The 25836-nt window shown below is 39.8% G+C and overlaps 1 protein-coding gene across 1 annotated transcript; it reads right to left on the bottom strand.

Annotated features, from left to right (window-relative positions):
- Positions 1 to 1005: 1005 nt before the first annotated feature.
- jupa (junction plakoglobin a) lies at positions 1006 to 25375 on the bottom strand. The gene is made up of 16 exons (XM_042484647.2): positions 25219 to 25375; positions 12356 to 12405; positions 11378 to 11539; positions 11038 to 11279; positions 10411 to 10649; positions 8540 to 8741; positions 7844 to 7988; positions 7546 to 7649; positions 6556 to 6894; positions 5787 to 5939; positions 5549 to 5668; positions 5301 to 5451; positions 4059 to 4180; positions 3541 to 3580; positions 2679 to 2793; positions 1006 to 2062 (listed from the first exon to the last, which is right to left on the bottom strand). The coding sequence occupies exons 2-15, from the start codon at positions 12366 to 12368 to the stop codon at positions 2681 to 2683; spliced, it is 2145 nt and encodes a 714-aa protein (XP_042340581.1). The 5' UTR covers positions 12369 to 12405; positions 25219 to 25375; the 3' UTR covers positions 1006 to 2062; positions 2679 to 2680.
- Between the last annotated feature and the right edge of the window lie 461 nt (positions 25376 to 25836).

A 25836-nucleotide genomic window follows, 5' to 3' on the forward strand; every position in this document is an offset into this window, starting at 1 on the left:
CACAAATAAATCTACCTTGTACCTTGTACCTTCTCCTCATGTGACTTTGTTTGTTATGCTACTGTTAGGTGGTAACTTGGACTGGATTTAATTGGAGGTTTTTTTTTTTTTTGTTTTTGTTTTTTTACATAAGCCTATCAATATATGATTTTAAAAGTCTAATTCTTAATGATATACAATACAATGAACTTTTAACAATATACTAGACTTTGACTTTCTAATGACATTTTTATGGTATACTATACTATACTATCAATTTTAATTAGTTTTTATGACATCTCCATGAAATATTATCCTTTGACATTCTAAATTCAAGTTTTATGACAGCCACGTTACATTAAACTCTTACAGTCAAAAGTGATGAGGCCTATTTAACATTCATATTACATTCTAACACACTAGAAAGTAATCAATTAGATGAACAATACAGTGTTTGATATTGATTGTACCTACAGCAGTCTAACAACAGCATCTGCTGGGATACAGCAACACCATTTGCACAAACCACCCACAGAAATGCTGTAAAATTAGTAGTAATAATACATGTAACAATCAATAAGATTGTTGGATCCATTTATGGTAATGATTACATTTGCAAAAAATTATCTCAGACAACAGTGTGTGGTTGCCTGTTGAAGCATGGTTCATTTCTGTTTATTTATATATTTATCAATATATTAAGGGGGACATTTTCACCATAAATGAATATAGGGAGGACATGTCGACCCCAATATATTTCATAAGTATGGCCTAGTCTCTAAGGGTTTAAAAATATATTGCATAGACAGTGTACTATACACGATTAACACATCAGACACAGAATCAAACTGATAAATGATGAGTAATACTGGATGCCAAGCAAGCCAGAAGTTATTATTATGGGATAGATCCCAAACAACAAACACATAAAAAATGTGCATTTTCATGACGGGTGTAGTTATGCCCTTCAGAATTTTTGTAATGAATTGGAAAATAGATAAATAACTGCAAACATGGAGGCCATAATATGTTTAATATATCTTTTATTTTTATTAAACAAAATTTCAGTAAAAACTCTTTTTAAGTAGAAAGACAAATTTCCCTGTCAGTAGTTTGCTCCAGCTGTAGGGCCATCCCCGCCTAAACCATCACGTGTTAACTAATAAATCGCTCAATCTGTTAAAAACATCTGCAAACCATATTGTTACTGTCGCTCTCATAAAGTCACACAGGATATTTCCTTTAAATTCAGTTCTTAACGAAAGATTTAATTGTTGATGTTATGGTAATGCTGGATAATGTGAAGCTTTCCCAGTAAGTAACTCATAAAAGATGAGAAACAATTTCTAAAAACAAACAACCATCTTGTTCACCTACAGCAGATGGCATACAGGAGCGGGGGCAGCCCTACCCTGCCCTCTAACAGGTCTGTCAAAGACCTCCGTTTGTCCTAATTTGTTCACTCCTACTGAATTAGTGCCATGAGAAACAAGGAGCCTGTGTGAACTCTCTTCACTGACTCTTAAATGTTGGGTCATAGAGGGAGAAAGTTGACAGTATATAGTGTCAAAACTACAGCGTAGACAGCAGTGTCTGTTACAAAGGCGTTAAGAAAGAAACAGAGTGGTGAGCAGGTGCAGTGTGCACATTGAGCCACCTCTGGCAGTGTTTTCAACTATTATTCTCTTATTATTTCTTTAACAAAAAAAAAGAAAAGAAGAAGAAGCTACACGATTATCATCACAAAATAAAATCTCTTTGGCATAGAATACCCACCCAAAAGCATAAAACACACACTGACACACTCATGGACACACTCACATGCACGCACGCACACTCTTAAAAGGTTTTCTAACAGAAACCTACAAGCATCATCATCGTTATAATCAGCAAAATTAGGCTATAAAACAAAGTTGAGCCCTATTAAGATTATGAGTCCCGTACTCAGTGATAATTGCATATATTACATTAGGCTGGGAGCAGAGGGAATAATCTCTACTGACAACTATATTCTCTTCTTTGTCCTTGGACGTCCCATTTCACCCCCTCTGCTTCCTTTTCCACCTTCCTTTTTTCTCTGGGTCTTTAAGAAAAGGGAAAACAACATGATGAGAAAAAAGGAAACCCACAGAGCTCATTTCACAAGATCACCAGTTATTATATTGAAGAAAAAAACCCCATAAAACTTTAAAGTTACCATAAATCAAAAATAGATGTTTGATTAACTTATTTTTTTAATCACATGTTTTGCACTGACCTCATATATACACCAGTATCTGGCCCAAAAATGACCAAAAATGTTGTTTTAGGTATTCTTAATTGTATCTGAAATTAGTCATTTCCCAGAATACAATAAAAATGTAGATGAGTCATCCTGCACTTTGGTGTGTACATAAAATCTGTTATTGGCCGACACACAGGACCTAAGAACTAACTCCTCTTGACTGAACTTTTGAACTTTTGTTATCTTTAAGAGCGAAAAAATCAGCACTGTTGTATCTTGCATCATGTCCTCATTGTTCCTAAGTGTATTTATTATGAATAAATAATACCTTCTTATGTTCTAGTTTATAAAATACATCTAATTTAGTCATCAATAGTGAATGATATTGAAAAAATGGGAGATTTAAGACCAAGTTTTTAGGGGATTTTAATTTTTGACAATAAATCCTGATTGGCAGAGGTTTGTATGTACTGACCGTTAAAAGTCATTTAATTGTCTATCGTAAGGCATGCTGCCTTGGAATTCATCTTGGAAGTCCATGGGAACGTCAGCTGCATACTGTACTGGATAGCTCGGATAAGCATCCATCTCTGCAAGAGAAGACAACATTTTATTTTTTTTTTTTACCTGTTACACACTGGATCAACAGATTACTTATCATTTTCCCTTGTCCATTACTTTAGTTACTGCTGTTGATAGTGGCAACAGCAGCACAGAGAATTGTACAAGCTAGTAAAAAAAATAATTTAACATTTCAGGCACATTTTTGGAACACAGTAATCATACAAAGAGAAAAAGCAGAGTCTCTCTGCTCTGAGAGAAGACAGAAATACCAAGGCCATACAAGGAAAAAAGTGAAGGACGGGGATTAAGAGACAGATACAAACACAGATAATGAAACAGCAGGAATGAAAATTTTCTGGACTTGGCAGTGAGGAATATATAGTGATGTAGAGAACAAAGAAAAGGAAGTGACCAGAAGTGAATGAAAGAAAGAACAGTATAATGTGACTTGACCACAAGAAATACATGTGAAAAAAATGTCAAATTTGTGATTTATTTGAAGAGGGTATGAAAGGAATTAAGATGACTAAAAACCAATGCAGGCTAGGCTTTTGCTGCTTGGGTTTGGAATAACCACAGTGTACTTTTTTTAAACAAGAAAAACTATTTATTTTGCTACCAAATAATGATTGGAAATGGAATCTGTAGGCTGCAGCAGGGAGGAAACCTGTTAGCAGATTACAGCATTTTAACAGAGCGGTCGCTCCCTGCGGTGGAGTGACCCAGTGATGGGGAATGTGCTGCATGTGCACATTTCAGACATAGTTACTCACCATCTTGAAAAGGTCCATCCATAGGGACACTGTTGTGGGCCTGCAGAGGTCACGAGAGGACAAAGGTCAGATAAAGTCAACACCTATATACAGACAGTTTATTAATAGTCCTTAAAGTGTTATTAAAGATTATTTCACAGCTTTGCAGAAAACTTGATTCTGATTTCATCAATTATACAGTTGATTTCTTTAGCAAGTTGATGCGTAATAAGCAGTATAATAAACACAAGTGGGTTATTACTTGATAAACCCCTTTTTAAAATTTAAGACCCTGCTGCTGTCAGGGTGCTGCATTTCCCAATTGGGCTTTATTCCACAATAATAATAGGATGTACATTATCCTGAACTTCCAATGTTAAAGAACCAGTTTCTTAAAAGCTTCACAAAATGTCACTGAAAACTTTAATCAGCAAAAATCAAAGGAGCCGAGACTCGAGAGTTGAGGGTACTTTAAAAAATGTCTACATAAATGATGAATTGTCACAATGTCCTGGCAGTGGAGGGCGCCAGACACTCACCATCTCCCAGGCGGCGGGGTCATTTTTGAACAGAGAGTGTGTGAGCTCCACAGACACTCGCTTCTTGTAGTCTGAGGTCTTATCCTCGGAGATGCGGAAAAGAACAGCTGCAGCGTAAGTAGCTGAGGGGATCAGAATCAGGACGCTGTCAGTAATGTATGTAAACCTTACACTCCTTTATATAATAATAATGTGTGACAACGTGGGTGTATTGAAAGGGGAAACAGATCCAAGACCACATTTTAGTCTAGACTGCACCATATGTTAAAGTTTTTGAGAAAAGTAATACTTTAAGTGCACTTGCCAATCACTGCATGAGTGACTTATTTTCTATTTTCTTTTATAGTACTCCCTGATGCATTATAGATACAGAGCACTCACAGCATCAATTATAAAATACTAACAGCATCTTGTGTTGCATTAACATATGCAGTATCTCTGTATGCTTCGGTTAGTGAGGTTTGTCAAATTCAACCATGGTACTTTCACATGTGAATTTTATATAAGACACATCTTTTAAAGCACCTATGTAGCTCACATGATTTAAACATGATATACATATTAAATAAAAACACATTTTGAACATTTTCACTTGTTGTGACCAACAAGCAGTGTGATGAGGGAATACCACCAAAGGACTTTACGTAAAGGAATAGTTTGATAAACACGTTTTCTCAAGAGTTAGATGAGAGTTAACCGAGAACAGCGTTACTCTATGTACAATAATACCTTTTGTATGATGATTTTGCTTGGTGTATGATGTTCAATCAATATTGCAAAAAAGTACCAAATGCATGATAACTGGACAATTTTGTCACACGAGTATTAGTTGGTTTTAGTCAGCGCTACTTCATTTTAATAATTTCCAAACTTGATCATGATAGCAAAACATGGATCCTACGTCTATGTGATCTCTGCTGCTTAATGTAGTGTTTTTACCGGTTTAAATCAGGGTCTATTTATTTTTGAGAGGAAGAATAATTTGGAGACTGGACCTTTAAACTCCAACACTGCACTATATTTTATGATTGGACTACATGATTTTGATACAGTCTACCATCAGTATGTCATTCTGAAATGCAGTGGAGTAAAAGAGCAAACGTGATCATGTGGAGTGAAGTATCTGGAAACTGCACTTACAGTAAGTACAGCACTTGAGTGAATTGACTTTGTTCCTTTCCACCTAAGACTAAACGCTACATTACAGTAAGTTTATTGCAGTGCATAATCTGGGTGTCCTACCAATGCCCTCGTTGTTGGAGTGCAGCAGGTCCATCAGCGGCGCCGACGCTCCCTCAGCGTCGATGAGCTCAGCTGACTGTTTGTCCAGGGCCAGCTCGCACAGGACCCCCGCCGCCACACGCTTCACGTTGTCCACTGGAGAGTAGAGGAGCTGGAGAGGGTGAGTAAGGAAATTATTAAAACAAACAATCACAGGGAAGTTAATTATCAAAATGAGGAAGCGTGGGAGCGTGAGTTTCCTCGGGTACCTGAACAAACAGAGGAATGGGCTGCATGTTGGCAATCTCTGCTCTATTGACAGGATCTCTTGCCAGGATGTGCAGAGCTCCTGTGGAACCCTCGACGATCTCCTCCATCCTCACTCCATCCTAAGGAGCAGGGTGAAAAGAAGAAATGTTACACAACGATATATTTTACCACTACTAATTTCTGCAGTCTAGTTAAAAAGTGACAATAAGCATCCTTTCAAACAAGCCCCTCAAGAACCTGGTATGTCTGCTGGTTGGATGAAGATTGTTTCTGGGCGTCCTGGTGGGCTCTGCTCAGCAGGGTGACCAGACGGGAGATGACTCCGGCATCCCTCAGAGGGGCCTGGTTCTCTGGGCACAGGGCCAGGTTGCGGATCAGGCCGACTACAGCCTTCAGGCAGGGAAAAGGGAAAAAGACATGGTCATGATACTGTTCACTGTTATCAGTCAGCAACAAAAACAAGGCTGACAAACGACAACTGAACTTCAACCTTGTGTAAATTGAAAAAATAAAACAGTTAAAATGAACAGTTTTTCTCCCTACAGCCTGGCCTTGTGTAACACACTGTGCCTGCTGTCATATGCATTTCATGCTCTTTCAGGCTGATTGAGGCTCTGGCCTTATGCCGGACCTGCCGTCCCCTCTGTCCATCTGTCTCCCCATTTTCCCCAGTCTCTCTCTTTGGATAAACCCATTAACTCCTCACTATGTTTGTTACAATGTCCTTAGCCTACGTTCCCTCAAACCACTGACTTTCATAAATCCACATCCTAATAGGAAAATATTCATTTCATCTATCTAGACCAAATAAGGGTCAGTGAGAAGATTTTAAGCTTGAGAATGATGTTCAAATATGATTTCAAAGATTGGTTGGATATCATTCTTTGCAAAGGGGAAAACTGCATGGAAACATAAGCAAATATTTAAATTATTTCCAATTTCATATGTTTTAAGTATGTCTTATTGACCATTTTTTGAGCCTAACCTATCCCCCCCTCCTCTTTACCTTGATGACAGGCCAGTAGTGGGGTTGGTTAAGCAGCTTGACGATGGGGGGGATGCCGTAATGTTTCCTCACAGCATTCTGTGCCACCTCAGCCTGCTGGTGGCGTGATGTCAGGTGGCGCAGAGCACAAATGGCAGGCTCGGTCACATCCTCCTTTTCGCCGGCACGCAATATGGCGTGGATCAGCGCCTCTACGCCATTGCTCTGGGTGACCAGAGTTTTGTTGTAGGCATTGTTGCAAGTGAGGTTTGACAGGATGCCGGTAGAGCAGGTGAGCATGTTGAGGTCCTCTGAGCTGAGCAGGCCCACCAGCATCTGCAGAAGGCTGTCCATACCCTCCTGGAAACAGGAAGAGAGAGATTTCAGAGAGTTCCTCAAGTGCTGGATTATGAGAAATTCACAAATTAAGATTTTCAGTCAGAGGAGAAGAAAAAAGTTAAAGTGAGTGTGGATCACAGACTGTATAAAAAGATGGACAGCGTGACAGCTCCCAGAAAAGTAAAAACCAAAACATCTCCGTTTCCCCCTGGTGGCTGGCTGCAGTATAAATCATAAAGCCTGCCCCCTCCATGTTAGTGACTCGACAAGGGCCAAAGTAAATACTCAAAGTACACGTCATATAAATTTTTCCAAAAGGTGGTTGCTGTCATTTGAGGTAGTTCTTATCATGCTGCTGTATGTTTAAGTGTTTGTTGTTTTTTTTTTGATAAGTTTGGTTTTAATTACTTTTTTTATATTATAGAAAGGGGATTTCACAACATGATTGACACTGTGCTGCCCTCGTGTTCAGTGGCACTGCTCATGATGGTTTGGACGGGTTTATGGACAGGAAACTTGACGCTACGGAGATTGCTACAGTTCAGACTCTGGTTCTGAATGACTTTAACAGCACAAATGGCAGCGGCCGTATCCAGTATATTTTGGCTTCACTTTAGCATCATGGGAACGCGTCGTCCATATTTATATACAGTCTATGGTGTGGACACAGACCTCCTTGGTGGCAGCATCAGACAAGTTTCTGAGCGTCCACAGACAGTTCTGCATCAGACGCTGGCTGGAGCCTGTGAGGTGTTTCCCCAGAGCCTGCATCCCACCTACACGAGAACAGAGAAGTTAGATCACTCAGCTCTCAGTACTTTCTCATTAATTCTGCTGTCAAGGAGCGTTGAGGTTGACAAGCAACCATTAGCCACAGTTCAGGCAGCAAAAAGTTGACACACCTGTTCTACTACCTTGTACACACAGACACACACAGTGTGCACTCACACAGAAAAAATATATCACATACCAGCCTCTACAATGGCGGGTTTGTTGCTGGGACACACAGAGAGGACTTTGAGCACACGGCTTGTGGTCCACAGCAGCTTCTCATAGTTGTAGTTTCTCATGATGTGAACTAGACCCTCAGGACCCCCGTTGGACAGGATGATCAGCTGTGAGAGAGAGGCACTGTGTGAACATATGATTTGCATTTGGTGTAAAGATAACTTTCATTTTTTTTAACACTCAGGATTACTGCAGGAATTGAACAATGCCATCAGCAGCGACATCACCAAGCAACCAGATGGAATCTGCATAGTAGCTGCTGATTTTAATCAACTCAACCTTCAACTCCAAAGATGTAGCAGGATCAGGGATAAATGTAATTTCATTTTTTTAAACATTGTTTAAAAAATGACCAATAAATCAGCCTTCTGTCTTCTTTTGTTGAGATCTTACAAAGCTATAACCTGTCCAGGCACATGAACGCCAGTTAATCCATCATTTTCATGACTCAGCAAACAACCACACCCGTGCCCTCACTGTGCCAGGACCTGAACAACTCTGTTCACATGCCACACCCAAAACAAAACACATGTACGCACAAGCACAGCAACTTGAGCAATCTCAGATTACAATACCTGCTTTGCAGTGCTCCAGCCGTTATGTTACATGCACTGACAATAAAACGCACGCACGCACGCACGCACACACACACACACACCTTGCTCTCCTGGTTGCCATAGGACAGCAACTGCAGACAGTCTGTGGTGATGGCCAGGAACTTAGGATTGGTCTTCTTCAGCAGGGGAACCATCTTCTGCAGGCCGTCAGCCAGACGCACGGCCATCTTGGCTCCTTCCTGGTGCAGCAGCAGGTTGTGGAGCGTGGTGATGGCATAGAAGAGCACAGACTCCATGGGAGAGCTGAGGGACAAGAACAGGCATGATAAGTGTGTATCACAAACAAATGGTATGTCCAGTTCCAATAATGTCTTCTCTGTTAGACGACATAACACTTGAAATGTACGGAGTGATTTTAAGTGTTTTTCATTGGACCTAACATATTCCACCTGCCTCATATATCTCTACTTGAGTCTGCGATCTCCCACTTTCTCCATAAAGCCAGTCATAACCAGAGGTTGAGTTAACTGAATATTTCAATCTGTCATTGATCTAATTTTTTTTAACAGTTAAAGAAATATATGGAGGCCAGCTAGCTGGCTAGCTGGCTGTAGTCATCGCATTGGGAGGCTAATCGCAAGATACCATTGCAAGATGTCGCAGCAGCTGAGTTTCCGATGTTTCTTTGCACAGTTAGTGCGTCTTTTCCATTTATTGCCACCTAGCCCTTATAAACACAAAGGTTTAGTGCTGCAAAGCACACCAGAATGACACTTTGTCATTTATCTCATTAATGCATGTAAACTTTCCACTGTGTGAACAGTGTTTACATAACCTCCAAAGTGAGCCACATCTTAACCATGCTCAAACATGCATGCATGCGCAAAATAGGTGCGCTGCTGTAAATAAAAATCACTATACTCCTGCTTATACAGGTAGAATATTCAAGCTTGTCCTGCGCTCTGGACAAGCTGCCCAAATGTCACAGGGCTGAATAAAAACAGAAGACCACTAATGCTCATACCTACTATCAATTTAGAGTCACCAGTTAACCTTTAATTGTTAACTTATTGTTATATTAATTATTAAAAACTAAATATGACAGGCTATTAAAGATATCTCATTATCAATATAAACTGAAATTTTAGTTTTAATTTTCTAATTAAAAATTTGAAAATGAAATGCTATTAAATGTCTTATTGAAAAAATGAAAATGATCAAAAAAATGAAAATCAAATTCTATTAAATATGTCTTACTTTTATTAAAAAATGAAAATTAAATGCTGTTAAATAAGTCTTAATATCATGAGAATGAAAATGAAATGCTATTAAAGGCGTTATAAATGAAAAAAGACAATTAAATGCTATTAAATATGTCTTTTTATCAATGATAAAATGAAAATTCCTTGCTTTTAAATATGTGTTATAATCAATAAAAATGAAAATTAAAGATGTCTAATTTTTATTAAAATCATGAAAATGTAAAGCTATTAAAAATGTCTTATTGACATTTAAAAATTTAAAATTGAAATGATGAGTAATAATAGATAAACAAAATTTTTACATCCCTTTTGGTCTGAATGAAGAACAAGAAAGACAACTGTAAACTCTGGTCAACACATTCCAGAGAAAGTACTAGTTGTGTTAGGAACAACGCAGGTTTCAACTGAACTGCACTGTAAAATACCTAAACATGTCTTAACGCTGTCTGTGTTTGACAAATTTCAAATAGGATTTGATAAGCAAGACCCCAAAACAGCAAAATGAGCCTTAAAATGACAGTGCCAAAAGGTCTAAAACGACTTCAGTGTTTTGGGTCACATTTTCTCTTTCATACTTACACTATGAGAAAGAGGACATTTTTGCAACATATACAAACAACAAGGACAACAATGAGGATCAAAGTCATAAGTGACTAAATTCTAATAACTTCCTCAGTCCATTATCTCTCTTTCTCTTCGTCCAGACATACCTGAGCATGCGGACCAGAGCAGGGATGCCTCCAGACTTAAAGATGGAGAGCAGGCCCTCTCTCTGGTGGGACAGGTTGTGGAGGATGCTGGCTGTTGCCCGTGCTGTCTCCATGTCGCCAGTATTCTGCATCGCCCGCACCACCGCTGCCACCATCTGAGGGGACTGCATAAGCGCACGCCGCGACGCCTCCTTGCGTGTAAGCTGGTTGACAATCTGTGCTGCCTTGCTGACCACCACCTTATGAGAAATGATGGGGGAGAAATAAGAATTTTTATATGAGCAAAATAAACTTGAAAGTGACTCCACCTGGTTTCAGTGCGACTTCTATATTAGTGTGTCTAATCTAAAATGTGGCGGCTTTCAAAATATTCTGTTTAAAATGAAAAGCAACAACTTCGAAAAGCTGGTATCAGGCTGTGGCATTTTTTCTTGATAAATGACTTTTAGTTGGATTTTCAAAATCGAGGAATAATTTGATATACATATTCCCAAAATGGGACAGTTTGCTTTTCATCATGAAGCGCAAAAGTCATACATTTAAGTTGACTAAATTATCTCTTAAGACCCTAACTGATGTATTCAGTAAAAGAAAATTTGACCAGGGAGGCACGGCTGCGTTCATCACCTGGTCTTCATCGTTGAGCAGTTTGGTGAGCTCAGGAATGGCACGTGTGGCCAACTCAGCGTCATCCTGGTAGTTGATCAGATGGATGATGGCTGTCTTGAGCATCTGGGAGGGTTCGGCCAGCCGCTGAACGCTGGTCATCTGGGACGGGTCTGTCTGGGTGGAGGACAGGATGATGTTGCCTGCCTCTGGGAACATTGCTTGCCGCACCCGCATAGCTCTAGTTAGGGTGCTGTCCACCTCTATCGAGAAGTGAGATGATGACAGGTCACATGTAATGAAGGCAAAGTATATAGTATATGTGCATGTCGGCTGGTTTGTCCCTTGCTTGTTGCCTTACCAGGCTGTTCCGTTGTGACAGTGGTGGTCATGGTGTAGTGTTTGGAGATGAACTCGCCATCCTCTTCTCTGACCGTGGGGGCTCCAGATTGGATGCCTGAGTCTAAATTGTACCCCGCCTCCGACCACTGTGCCACCTTCACTATGCCGTCGACCTCACCCACTGCCAAGCACCAAGACAGGAAATGTGGGTCCAAAGTCAAAATAAAGTTTTATGAACATGGATGGAGGGTTTTAAAAAAAATATTTAGGGGTTGTACCACGTCAGTATAATTCGGTCCAATATCAACCAACATTTGGATTTATTGTGTTCTGGATTTATTTTGTGTTTTCCAATTTTTTTTCTCTCCAAAGTGAAGCAGTTTTTTTAACCTTATAGAGGAAACCTTTACAGAAGTAACCTTTAATTGCTGAATGTATTCAGGAAGTGACACGAAAACAATAGTTGGAAGTATGAAAGGTCATGATCAAAAGGTTCAACAGAGTTCTCTACAGGAACTGTTGAATGGGGTGATGAAGACAAAAGTGAACATGAAAATGCACACATGAAACATCACTAAAAATTTAAAGTTTTCAAAAATGCAGGAAGAGGTTTTTCGATTTTGATTCTTTGCTGCTGTAACCTCATTCTGAAATTTTTCTGTGATACAAACAAATAAAGAAGCAGAAGTGAATCTACCGGTCTCTAAGGCTTATGGTTATTTTCCTGAGCGTACATGTACACATAGAGATATTTGTCTTTTGTTGAAATTAGACCTCACATAAGGCTCAAACTGTAGCTATTCTTAACAGACATTTTGGTTTATAAAAAAAATCAACAGATATTTTTTTCTACACATGAGGAACATTTTACTCCTAAACTCCTGGAAATCACCGTGTAACCAGTTCTGGAAAATAAATGGCAAGTTGTTCAAGTGAAATATGGATTTAAACTCATTAGCCCAAGGGGAATGTCCCAATTAAATATCTTTTTACTTACTTTGCATTGCCATCCTTGCCTCCCGTTATCAAAACAACGATGGAGCAGACCTAAAAAACACACAAAAAAAGACAAAGTCAGGATTTCCAAAATTCCCTCTGTTATAATGATGATGATGATGATGATGATGATGATGATGATGATGATAAACTTCACCACACGCCTGCCTCCATTTCAATTAAAGAATTATTATTCCAGTGAGGTCTCTGCTCCCTCACACAAGACTGTCACTCAGTTTTTATATGCAACCAGAGTATGACAGCTCACAAGATGACCCCTCTTCACTCCTCCTGGATGTGCACCCTGCCCTGAAAATGACAACACAAGAGCAGCAGCAGAGGCTCATGGGAGAGGAGGGCAGAGAGACAGCTGTAAGTCAGGAATGCTAGTCAGCCCAAGTGACCTTTAACCCTGGGCCTCCGCCCATACAGCCGTGGGAGCAGCTTGCTGCTGACGCATGGCAATCAGGAACCTGTTAGTCAGGTTTCTCCTCCACCGTGTGAGACTGTGCGCAGACACAGAGCATACTCATTATTACACACTAAACCTCCTAGAACACGCCTGCTTTTACTTTTGTTTGACTTATTGCACGATTTACTAATATTTATTCACAATCTATAACACCTCCTTCCTTTCTGGGTCTTGTTATACATAATCTGACATCTGGAGAAAGATTTTAGTGTTTTATTGTAACAGTGCTGGAGATTGAGTAACTGGCATGCTACTTGTTGGTGCAAGTTTGACCTAAAATCTCTCTTCTTGCTACATTTACTCTGGTATTCAGTCCTCGCAGACATCTTACTGTACTGTGCTTAAATTTTCATGTAGAGCTGCAATGCTTGGTTGAAAGAAAATGCGCACGACTTTCGTGCTATTTTAACAATACAATAGTTTCATTTATTTTTCAAACAAAAGTTACAAACAGTTGTTGGTTCCAGCTTCATAAATGTGAGAATTTGCTACTTTTGTTTGTCATTTGTGATAGTGACGAGTCTTTGGGTTTTTGGACTGTTGATTGGGCAAAAGAAGCACATTAAAGATGTCACTTTGTGTTCTGGAAAATTGTGATGAGCATTTTTCACTGTTTTTTTAAACTTCATTGACTAAATGATGAATTGAGTAATTGTGAAAATAATCAGCAGATTAGACCGTATTGAGAATAGTTGTAAATTGGAGCCATACTTTCATATCCATTAACTGCGTACACCTCTGAGGCAAGACAAGACTTTTTGAAAATGTTTATGGGGACAATGCAAAAGCATGTTACTTCCTGTCACAAATATGGGACTATATCTCAAATATTAAATCTAATAAAAATGAACTGTTGCTACTTGTAACTTTTTTTGACGGCCAGGTTCCTTTGCACACAATATCTTCATTTCATCGTCTAATTTGCAAACTTAAACTAAAGACTTAAACAAAGACTATCCTTCTTAAGTCTAGGAAGATCTAGTCTATGTTTGAGTCTTTATTTTGCCTTAAATCAAAAAAGTCTATGAGGACCCAAAATATCCTCTCATTGTCAGTGTGCATGCATGGATGCTCTAGATCTGTCTCTGCAGCCAGAATGTCACCCACCACAAAAACCAGCTCCATTAAAAAAAAAAAAAATCAGCATTCCTAATAAATGCCGGCCACTGCAAGCAACATATGACCAGCAGTACAATGCATTCACTGTGCTGGTTACAAATGTTTTCAGATGTTTGACTGTGACTGACAGGATTCTTTGCAGAGCACATTGCAGGGTTGCATTATAGATGTAAGAATGTGTTTGCTTATTTCTGCAGGCACTACACTGAGGACACTGGGGAGGCTCTACACAAAGCAAAATCAAGAAACAAAGACTTAAATAGACCAAAAAAATGGAAGAGATTGCCATCCTTGAAAACCTTTTATATAACTGCTAACACGATCCCATGCATTAAGCAACTACATTTATCTTATGTCTTTACTACTAATAAAACAAGTCCAGGCTAAAAGCATTAATCCCAAGCGGCTGTGTTGGCACAACATAAGATACAAAATTACCACTTTTACCTCTGCTTATATTCAAATTCACAGACATTCACACTTGCACAACTTTAGAGTGTAGTGAGTACTGTAATCAGAATTGATTTATGGGTTTGGAGGAAAGGAATTTGTCCAAAGATGAACTGCTTTGTCTGTGTGCCTCACACTTGAGCTGATGTAAAACGCCACTCCCTCGTCGTTTTTGCCCTCTGGCTTTGCATAAGGATGTGTCGTGTTATTCCCTCAGCCGACCCAGCCCACTTTTTCTCCCCCAGGCTTCATACTGTGCGTGTTTACGGGTGTGTAGTCGTAGCTTCTGCAGGGTTTTTTTTCCCTTCATACAAACTGGAATGAAAAAAGCTGACAATAGCGTGTGCAGTGCATGTTCCTCATTAGGTTTCTCTAGCTAGTCACTCACGTGCAGGTCCCCGGTTGTTTCTTTTTGTCTTGTATGTGTTACTATCGATATGCATTCGCTGAAAATATGTTCACCTGTGCCTGCTGTTCTCGTAAGGTCCCAACATGTTTCTCTGTATCACTCTCACCTTCACTGGAAGCAGCAGCGCAGCGAGTTTCAGCTATAGTCTGGCACAAGATCCTGCAGGACCAGGCCCCAGAGGACTGTCTGTGCTTGCAGCCACATGCTATCTTACAGTTAATGCACCTTCTCATAAGACAGAAACTATGCTTGCAGTCACCTTGTATTCCTAAAATTCTAACTAAAGGTGTGGCCTCTTTTTAAACACAAGCATGAGAGCTTGTTTGTCAAGACTTCATGCAGCTACTGGTTATCTATTCATTCATCAATAAAGCAAAAAAAAACAAAAAAACAGACACACTCTAGATTTAAGTTCTGCATCTTACAAAGGCTTTAAGAAAAACAACAAAAGACATTTTTATTGATTTACAGCTGAGGGCACAGATGCAGCTGATATAAAACAAAGCTTAAGTGAATTTTGGTTTCATGCAAAACTACAACTTGTACACCATGTCCGCACAGAACTTTCCTGTTCTCTGTAAATCAGGGTCAGTGTTTGTGTAGTCTTTGTTTTCCTGGGTGAGGCACCGGGTTCAGCCAACTGTTGCAATGTTGCGACACGCCCCGCGTATCGCCTAGGTAACCGAAACTCTGGTCAGGCACAGTGGGGGCTTTATCCGCTGACCCATCTGATGTTTGAAGCTATGCTCACTTGTTTGCAGATAAGCGCTGTTCCCTCTTGGGTTTTCTCATAATTTTGTTGTTTATTTTCCCTCCCCACAATGCCCACGACTGTAGTGCCAGCCAAGAAACACTAAGAAAATGAAAGTTTTGATTTAAAATACTATACAGCAAAGTACAAACTAAAGCTGAGCAAAAACTTTTCTATTGTTGCACATTATGGTGAGAGTAAGACTGAGTATCAAAGCTTATCTGTGGGGCCCGTCCCTGTTGTTCAGTGCTGACTAAAAACTGCTGGTCATATTGTGTACTTCTGACTGGACTTTGCTCTCTTCCAGTTAATGAATGATGCATCCTTTCGCTCTCACTGTACCATGCTCCATCATCATCTTTACCACCACTATCCATCCACCCACATAAACACGTATTAACAAGGAAGCCACACTTTTTACTCAGTGAACCACGTCTTACACCCATCCCTTCCTGCTATCTTATTGAGCAACAGCCTCTGTGGATGATTTTAGGGAGCTCCTTCCTAAAAAAAACAAACAAAAAAACTGCACAGTAAAACCAGGAATGTGTATCAGTGAAAGCTGCCAGTTGCATCAGAAAAGCAGAGATGGATACCACAAGCACCCGATGTTGAAATGCTGGTGTGACATTCCTCACTAGCATAGTGCATTCAATCTGTCCTGTGTCCCCACGTAAATCTTGTGCGCACTTTTTCACACTAAACTTCTCACTGACTCACCAACATTGCTGAAACTAACATATTATGAAGATAAGGTTACTGTGACAATGCATGAGTAACGGCTCTCAATCATGAGAACAGGTTGACTCTCCTGGCTCCCCCACAGGCATGTCAGACAGGGAGTGTCTCCCCAGCAGTGACAGGCTCTCTATAAGGGTGTGGCAGCAGAGTGCATGTGGGTGTATGAGTGAACTGGGCGAGGCTGAATACACCTAATAGCTAGAGGGAATAAACTGTAAATTCTGATGTTTTCATTCTCCTCAGTATATCATCCCAATAATTATTAAGTTATGCAGTTACAAACTCAGTATCAAACCGAAAAGCATTTTCAGACTTGGCCATCGCTGGCCTAAGCTCCTCTTTGCAGCACAGCAGGAGTGAATCAGGTCAGGGAAGAGGCCCAGGGGGCTGAAGATGTACTCTGGTCATATTCCAGAGTGGCTCCTAACATACATTTCAGAGTTTGCAGTGATTTGTTATTTACCCTCGTGTCTGTTTGGCAGGCAGGGAGTGTAAATAACATTGCCAGGCTTTTTGCTGTGCACTCTGCTGGGATTTTAGCTACATGCCTACTTGAGAAGATGAAGCTCACAAATTAATGTCAAGTTTATAGGAATAGTTTGACATTTTGTGAAATACGCTTTCTCGCCTGAATGCCAAGAATTAGACATCAGTCTGGCATCAGTCTTTTCAACTCTCAGTTAAATATGACGCCAAGCTAGTTAGCTTAGCTTAGCATAAAGAGCAGAATAAGGTACCCTGGCCCTGGCCAGTGATAACAAAATAAACCTTTCAGCACCTCTAAATCTCACTAACCAACACATTAAATCCTGTTTGTTCCATACGAAAACTAAAATGATAAAACAATAGTAAATAGTCCTGCACATAATCTGACTGGCTCCAGAAGTGAGTCAATCCCCAAATAACCTCATGCTGAAATGGCCAACTTCACTGAAGAAAAACATCTTTATCTCACAGTAATAGAAACAGTTTTGTTAATTAACGACAACTGTTTGGGGGTTAATTTTCATATAACTCACATGTTAGCTATTAAGGCTTGAAATTATGCATAATTAAGGGTGTGGCTGCTTTAAGTGACAGGTGGGTGCGGCCGTTGACAAGGTGCTGCCGCAGTGAGAGCATTGGTTAGGTAACACAACCATTCCATGGGCCCAGATTCACAGAGTAAAGGCGTAGCCGTAGCTGTTGCTATTTCAGTGTTTTTTTTAGTTGAGTTCAGTTTCAGTTAACATTTTAAGTTCTAACATTTGTGGAGCCTAAAAAAAGTCTAGAGTTTAGTTGAAAGATACTATAAGATGCTCCAAAGATTTGTATGTTGTTTATGCAGAAAGTACATTTGCTTTAATGGTTCTAAGTCTGTTTTTTTTTTTGCTGGCAAAAATGAGCATTACTGTTATCATACTTAACCATAAATAAATTCATCGTGCTAGCCAAGCTAGCAGCTAGTGTTTGGGTTATCTCCACTCTTTCGTCCATATTTTCACTTCTGGCTCCAAAAATCTAAGATGGCAATGGCTAAAATGCCAAACTCGGTGCTTCAAAACAAGAGTCTACAAAACCAGTGGGTGAAATGACGGAAGATGTGCCAATTATTTTATACAGCCAGTTTCATATTTAGCGTACAGACACGAGAATGGTTTCAATGTTCTCACTGAACTCTTGGCAGGACAAATGTCGATCTTTTACTGTAAAACACCCTAAAAAAACATTTACATTTTGTTTACAGGAATCTCACAGTGTCATGGTTGTTGGAACATTCTGGCTTCGTTTTTCAAAACTTGAACTCATCTGGTGGTCAGTGAAATCTAACAGGCCTGCTAATGTCATGTTTAGGCTGACATGCAAATAAAGCAGATTACCACACATCTGTAAAGCTTACTGCACCATCTGCACAGATCAGCTATTTGACATCATATAGGCTGCCCCCACACGCACACACCCTTTCACATATACATCCCCTGACATGCAACACACACTCCTCTTACTATTTACCATTTCCCATATGACTTTAACACAACAACCTGCACTCCCAATCCTCCTGACACAGTAAATGGCCAGTGCTGCCAGCTGAGCCTCCAGAGTAGACAGTTATGCTCACTGCATCCCGTCTCTGCAGAGTTGGGGTTCAACTGTCCCAATGGGATACAGCTTAACACCCCCACCGACCTTCCTGGTCCCCAAACCATGCATCCCTTATCCCCCAACCACCCAACAATAGCTGTTATGACACTGTAATGGAGGCAGCAGGGGCTAACTGGATCGCTGTTTGTTATAAATCAATAAGAGAGGATGTGAAGCGGTGCACGGCTAATGGATTTATTGTGGTGGGTGACAGGAAGTGATGGTCAACATTATCTGACTCACCAGCTGCTGGGCTGTGTCTGGTCAGAGAGGGGAAGTTTATCAGGAGAAGCTGAGCTTTCATAACCATTCCTGCGTACTGAAGACGCAAAACTATGATGAAAAACTACTGTGGGCTGTATCACGTCATGCGCTAAAAGGAAGAACGCAGCTTCAAGTCTGCATTTTAAGTACGGGATTTGTCAACTGAATCTAACAGACAGTTGATGAAATCCAGATCATAACAACGCAAGTGTGCCAAGAACCCACGGAGAAAGTACAGACAACGAGATACTGCTGGTTTGCAACACACAAACTGAATCCATCTAAATGTGACAGATGCAGCACAGCGCGCTCCTCTTCCTTGCCTGAGCTGGAAACATTCCCAACAACACAAATGAATGAATAAAATAAGCAGCAGAAGGGATAATGACCCTAGATCTGTCAGTTGATTCACTGCAGCTACTGTAATGACTTGAATTAAGCCAGTGGATGCAGTATGGTGGCTGCAAACTGGTGTGGCTGTTTATTCCCAGTAGTAGGATCTCGCTGTGAATCAAAGGAAATGTGAGCTGTCTCAGAGGAGGCGCCTGAGTGCAGAGCGGGATCAGATTCCACAGAGCCGATAAAGAAGGAGGGAATGAGTAAAAAAGGGTGTGACAATAATCCCTAATTTGAAAGGCCCACAACAAAGTTCACAAAACTGTCCAGTGCATATCAGACACTGTGGGAGGGACAGACCAAAGATGTCCAAAGATTGTCATTCATATCAGAAGAACCATACATCATAAATACATCATCTTGCACATACTTGCTCTACTGTGAACTTCTGCACATGCACTGCTTTATTTTTCTGCACAAAACTGTGCACCTTATTCGGAAACAGCTATTTTATACAAATTTGTCATGTTATCACACTAAAAGTCTCTTTGCCATATTTTATTGTACTTTTTCTATTCTATATTCATGCTGCAGTACTTTGCCTTTTCTTTCTTTCTTTTTTTAAAAAATCTTATTATGTTTGTATGTTGCATGTTACAACAACTCAAAGCAAATCCCTTGGAACTGAAAATCTACATGGTAATAAATCCTTTTCTAAATTCTGATTATAAAGATACAGGGGAATCAAATGACTATATTTCAATTTACTTAAAAACAATCTGAACATGTGATGCCCAGTTACTTAAAGTCGGTGTTTTTAGGGGAATGATTTTGTTTTTGGACCTACAGTAACAGGATGTCTCCATGTTGTTTGGTTGACGGTAGGAAGGAAGAGGATGAACTAAGTCTCTGATACTGCACAGAGAGCCTCTGTGTTACTTTTGTTTGGGGTAGAGAGGAAAAGAGTAGCCGCATTGTCCCATTGACTGCTGTCACAGTGAAAAGGAAACCGGGTCTCAAGTGTCCCTGCTGGATGCAACCAAAAAGTCTAATGCACATCAAGATGGCTCCATGTGTTTGCTGGCCAAGTTTGGTGGCCAAAGCTGCATCCAAAGCCCTGTTTAAAGACCTGACAGGGAGTTTTTTTTCTTGAACTGCCACTGCTACTCATCGGTGTGCGGCTGAGTGCTGAGGCGATGTGACAGATGATTAATTTTTCAGGGAGATTAGAGGCACGAGGGAGTGGGAGGGGGGTGCTTTGAAGAGCAGGGCAAAAGTCTGAAGGGACTCCTAAAGAATACAGCGCTCGGCTGGAACCGGCTCAACTTCACAGTTTGTTCTATTACCACAACCAAAACACATAAAATCTAAATATTTGAAGAGTGAAAGCTAGCATCATGAAAAATTAAGTGGCTTATTCTAACAGTAAATTGTTTCCTACACTGCAGTTATCTTGATGAAAACCTCCAAAATGTCAACTTTTTGCAAAGAAGGAATGAAAAAGGAGGAGTGGCAGCCTTGATTGTCTAAAACACCCATGCATTTTTCAGTTCATCCAGTGTTTTATAAAGTATGCACAGGCCTCAGGGTTGCACAACTCTCTCAAAGCAAAACAGCACGATATCCTTCAAAAGCAGCGAAACAAATCAAACAACTGAAAAACTGAGTTATGAGATTTTCACTCAACAGTGACGATATGAGAAATTAACTTCCTTGTTGCGATGTTGATGCTCTCCATGTTGCAAACTTCCCTGGTGATTAGTTTTCTGTTTCAACCACACCCTTGCTGTCCTCACTTTCCTCAACCTCGCAAAGAAGTGTAATTATGGGACAGGGAGGGAGGAGGAGGAGCAAAACAGACACCCCAGGACTCATCAGAGTCACTATGCTGAGAAGTACAGATCAGCCAAATCATCCAACTGTGAAAACTTTCTCTTTTGAGTCAGTGCTGGATTCCAGTTCCCTCCCTCCCTGCTCGGATACACAGTCAGTAATGAAAAAATGATCAAACATAATGTATTCATGACTAAAACAGTTAGGTTCAGCTATTTCCAGCACGCTGTTAGACTGACGCAGGAGTGTTTTGAAATCTGGCAGACGTTCATACAGCTTTAAAGTGCAAGTGATGGGCAGAAACAGCCATTAGGCCTTTGACATTTTAAGTAAGGGACATTTTCTTGTCCTCGTTTTATCCGACTAAGAGAACTGTTGAAGGTAAATAATTAATTTTGGTGACTGTCATGGGTAGGGTTCAGCTGGGCAGTGTCAGCGTGACTTGCTCAGCATTACACCATGCTCAGCTAGAAGCTTCTGATTTTAGTTTTTGTCAGTGACAGCAGAAATCTTTCACGTGAATGGTTTTCGGATGACACTGCCAATTATTTAATTACCGTATTCATCCTAAACAAAAGGACTCAAAATTCTTTGGCTTGATTAAATTAACCCCTTCTCTGGAAATCTAGCTGCACCTGCCTGATTTACCAAACGTAGGTCTGAGCACTATATTTATTTATTTATTTGTTTATTTGACATGGACATACAGTATCATTGATGCCGTAACATTCAGACATGCTCAAGTCCCAGATGCACTGCTTTGAGTGTTTATAGCAAAATGCTAATTTGTAACACCTGTCTATGAGAGGCTTTTAGAAATTACAAATTAAAATACAGAGTAAGAAGAAGAAGAAAAAAATAAAAGAAATATAGGTCATTACAAATACAATATAATTATACATGGTAATGTACAGATATAAAAAGGCTGTGTGAGGAATATCAGTATTAAAATCAATATCTTGATATGAGATTAGACTGTCTAAGATTTTGTATATCATAATATTGTAACTGTGATCTTTTCTGGGTTTTAGAGGCTGCATTACAGTAAAGTGGCGCAATTTACCAGACTTAACAGACTGTTCTGTTTTTTAATTTGTATTTACCTACTTAGTCTGTATGTCTACATTACTGACGATTACGTATCAAACATTTCATTGTGTAAATAATTTCTAAATACACCAATAGTTATCCCTGGAATATCAATACTGAGGCACAAAAAAATAGTGTTATTTGATTTTCTCCATATTGCCCAGCGCTAGAAAGTAAAGCCACATTGTTTTGTAAGAGATAATAGGCCAAATGATAATATTGAAACACTGGGTGTATGGGCACCTACAGGCTTTAATGACAGTATCATCTAATGACGAGCTCAGCAATATGGCTTAAAAATAATATAATATTGCGGTACTTTAGGCTATATTTCGATACACAATATATATCTCGATATTTTTAAATCACCTCTAAAATACTGTAGGCTACTGAAATACAAATGACATGACAAATTACACTCAGTGTCCGCATTGTGCACATTTTATACAGTATATCCCAACAACAAGCCGTGACACACCGATATATCACCCGCCCCATGTGGAAGTTCAACCTGCGGAGAATTCTGATGTTATCACACCACCTTCCCTTTGACTTCAACCACAAAGAGCCCTGCCGTAGCTGATGGGAAACTTTATCTCTCAGTGTAACCCCTCTCCATGGGAACAGTAAAACACAGAGACAGGGTGCTAATGCAAACACAGAGCAGGTCGTACGACGTGTGCGCTGAGTGGCTGTAACTGAGCCCCTGGAAAGTACTCAGTAAGGCACCATCGAGTACAAAACAGAGACGAGGGAAGACAGTGAAAAAGAAATCATTGATGCTAAACAAAGAGGTAAGGATATATGCCATACAGTAATCCCCTTTGCAAAGTGTAGACCTATTTATATGCTGAAGGATCTCTTGGCCTCTTGCTCTGCTAATGTAGGACAGTATCAGGGAATTAAGCAGGAGGGGGGGGGGGATTATCACCGTGCCGCCACAGCTGTAGCTGCGAAATCTACAGTAAGTCCCCCCCCCCCTCCTGTCGCTGTCCCACCACCCGTCCACCCTCTTCCCTGAGGGCAGACAGGAACAGCTTTCCAACCAGGGTGCTGTCTGCTGCTGCTGCACTGCTTGATGACACAGACCCAGGCCAAGCTCTGTGGAGGCCTGACTGGCAGAAAGCATTGGCACGCTGTTCTATTCAACCTGACACACATTCAACACACTCAGCTGGACGCATTAGTGTAGAAACAAGTTGGATGCGACAAACTTGTATAGGGCTTTTCTTGGCGCTTTTTGGTGGTGTTACTGATAATTCGAACAAGACAAAAGGTAATGTGAGCCAGTGTTTAATGGTCCAAGAGAGAGAAAAGCTGTTTAACTTCTAATTCCAATGTGACCCATGTCAAATTTGACTCTAACAGATATTAAAGTTGGCATTGGGGGGACATTGCAAATGACTTAAGAAGAAAGCGGATAAGATAAAAGTAATTTAAAATGGGCGCCAATTTCTGTGGATTTACTCATGAAATGTAATAAAAGAAATTTGTGCTCCTGAAGGTCACTAAGCAGGATTAAAAAACTGCTGTCCCGTCAAGTCTGGAGCATCTGCAAACTAATATAATGACATCATGGAAGATTTGGCAACACCTGGAGACATCACTTCTGGTATGAACAGCTGTGTGGGAGTGGATTGGTGCTACTGCAACAGTAACTCATTTTAAGAGTATGATCAAATGATACATTATTCACTGTCATACATTACAGATGTGTGTGAACAGGAACTTACTCCCCCATGCACAATTAGCTCATTGTATTATTTACTGCTGTCTGAGCTCAGATATCTGAATTAAAGACTGCAACAAACAATTGTTTTCATTATGAATGAATCTACTAATTAAGTTCTTGATTAATTTTTGGTCCGTAAGATGTCAGGAAACTGTGCGTGTGACATCTTTATCTTACTTATTTTGTCTCACCAAAAGTAGAAAATAGGGCTGAGCGATAGGAAGACAATCAAACATCATGATATTTTTGATCAAATACTGCCATATCTATATTGCAACGTTATCGTAGGGTTGACTATTGGTGCTTTTACAAAAACAAAATGTGATTTTTGATAAATAATCATCGTTATGTTGATAAAATGAAAAAGTGCATAAAGGCAAACAATACTAAAAAAGTAAACTAAAAAATATCACAAGTTAAGAAAATGACATTACTTGACTGTAATACAGCTTTTGAAACTTGGAAACGATAACACCTACATTATTACGATATCCAAATTCTTAAATGTTATCTATTCTCATCACGATATTGATAAAACATCAATATATTGCCAAGCCCTCATTGACATTCTGAATTAAATTGCTAGTCAATTTCTTGATGAATCATTGATGCCGGTGACATCTTTTGTTTTGTCCAACAGAAACAGAATATGTTTAATACAGAATCCAAAGATATTTTGCTTGTAATTGTAGACGACAAATAAATAGGTAAAATAAACTTAAAACTTCATACCAGACTAGTTGAGCAATACAAATCAGTACATTTTTTGAGCAACTTTACTTTCAAAATACTTGAAAGATGAAATGGTTGTAAGAAAAATGGCTCTGATCAATTTACTATGGATTGGCGAATCAATCAATCGCCTAAGCCTCTGTTCAAAATTATATTCAGAAGTTAACTGAAACGATAAATGCTTCGTCCATAAACATAGAGATGCTGAGTTATGTGTGAGAATATCACTCTGACAACAATTCTGTAACCTCTTACTTCATGTCTTATAATAGAAACATATTGTCTACATCTGCTAAATGTTTGGCAACAGCCACTTTCTCTTCACCTGCCTCTCTCGCACGCGGACACACATACACACGCGCGCGCACACTTGGACACCACAAATGACGCTGTGGGACTCTATTGACAAGTGACGTCAAGTTGAAAGATCGATACAGGGGCCAAAACATCGTCATAATTTTGCAGGAATTGATACTTGACACTTTGGGCAGTAAAAAAAAAAGCACTTGTTCACTGCAAGAAAGCAAACTTTTAGGGCCTGAAGAGCTCGCGCATTACACCGACACAGAAGGCAGTTGCCAGCTTGTGGCATGCGGAAATGAACTCAAAATACAAAATTGGATTTGCATCCAGGTGGGAAAATGTTAAAAAATGCAACCAAGCGTCGCCCCACTAGAACTAAAACACTTAAATAGAAAGAAGGACGGATCTTTTACACGGAAAAACACTTTTAAAAACAAACACGTCGGCGACAAAGACAAAACGAGCATTTGGAGAAAGTTCAGCGTTCAAACATGCTGTGAATCTTATCTTACCTGTCGAAACACACGGAAGCGTCTGAGTTTATTCCAGATCAACGTTGTTTTCTTCGAGAAGAAACAATTGTCTGTATTTTCTCCCCACTTCACTCCACTCTCTCTGCTGCTGCCGCTGCTGCTGCTGGCCAACAGTCCTCTGCACAAAAATGAGTAAAAGAAGCGTCACCTCAGCCCAGACTCCGCCTCCCTCCACACCGACCCCACCCTGCCACAGTCAGCTCCGCACACTGGGAGAGGCGAGACTGCGTGTTTTATTATTGGGAACTGGAGTCAATAAAATAATCACCAAACTGAAGTTTACTTATAGAGAAACGCCTTAGGCAATTTTTGTTATTGCATTATTGTAAACTAATAATAATAATAATAATAATAATAATAATAATAATAATAATAATAATAATAATGATAATAATAATAATAATAATAATGTTTATCACAGAGGACCGTGCTATAGGTTTATGACAGCCTACTACAAAAGTAAAAACATCATGAAAAACCTTTTATACATATGCATATAGAGTTACACTATTTTAAACTATATAGCCAATAATACCACATACTATGTACTAGGCTTGTATATAATACATCTACACACAGCAGCCCAGCACATAAGAA

Source organism: Plectropomus leopardus, chromosome 3 (assembly GCF_026936395.1).
Source record: "Plectropomus leopardus strain MGB_pleo_1.0 chromosome 3, ASM2693639v1, whole genome shotgun sequence".
NCBI lineage: Eukaryota > Metazoa > Chordata > Actinopteri > Perciformes > Serranidae > Plectropomus > Plectropomus leopardus.

Bases quoted from the DNA above. Each gene is read 5' to 3' on its own strand.
- jupa (XM_042484647.2), bottom strand. The intron at 6,895-7,545 runs GTCTGTGTCCAC...TCCTGTTTCCAG, and splicing joins CTGATGCTGCCACCAAGGAG to GAGGGTATGGACAGCCTTCT. The intron at 5,452-5,548 runs GTACCCGAGGAA...CACCCTCTCCAG, and splicing joins CCATTCCTCTGTTTGTTCAG to CTCCTCTACTCTCCAGTGGA.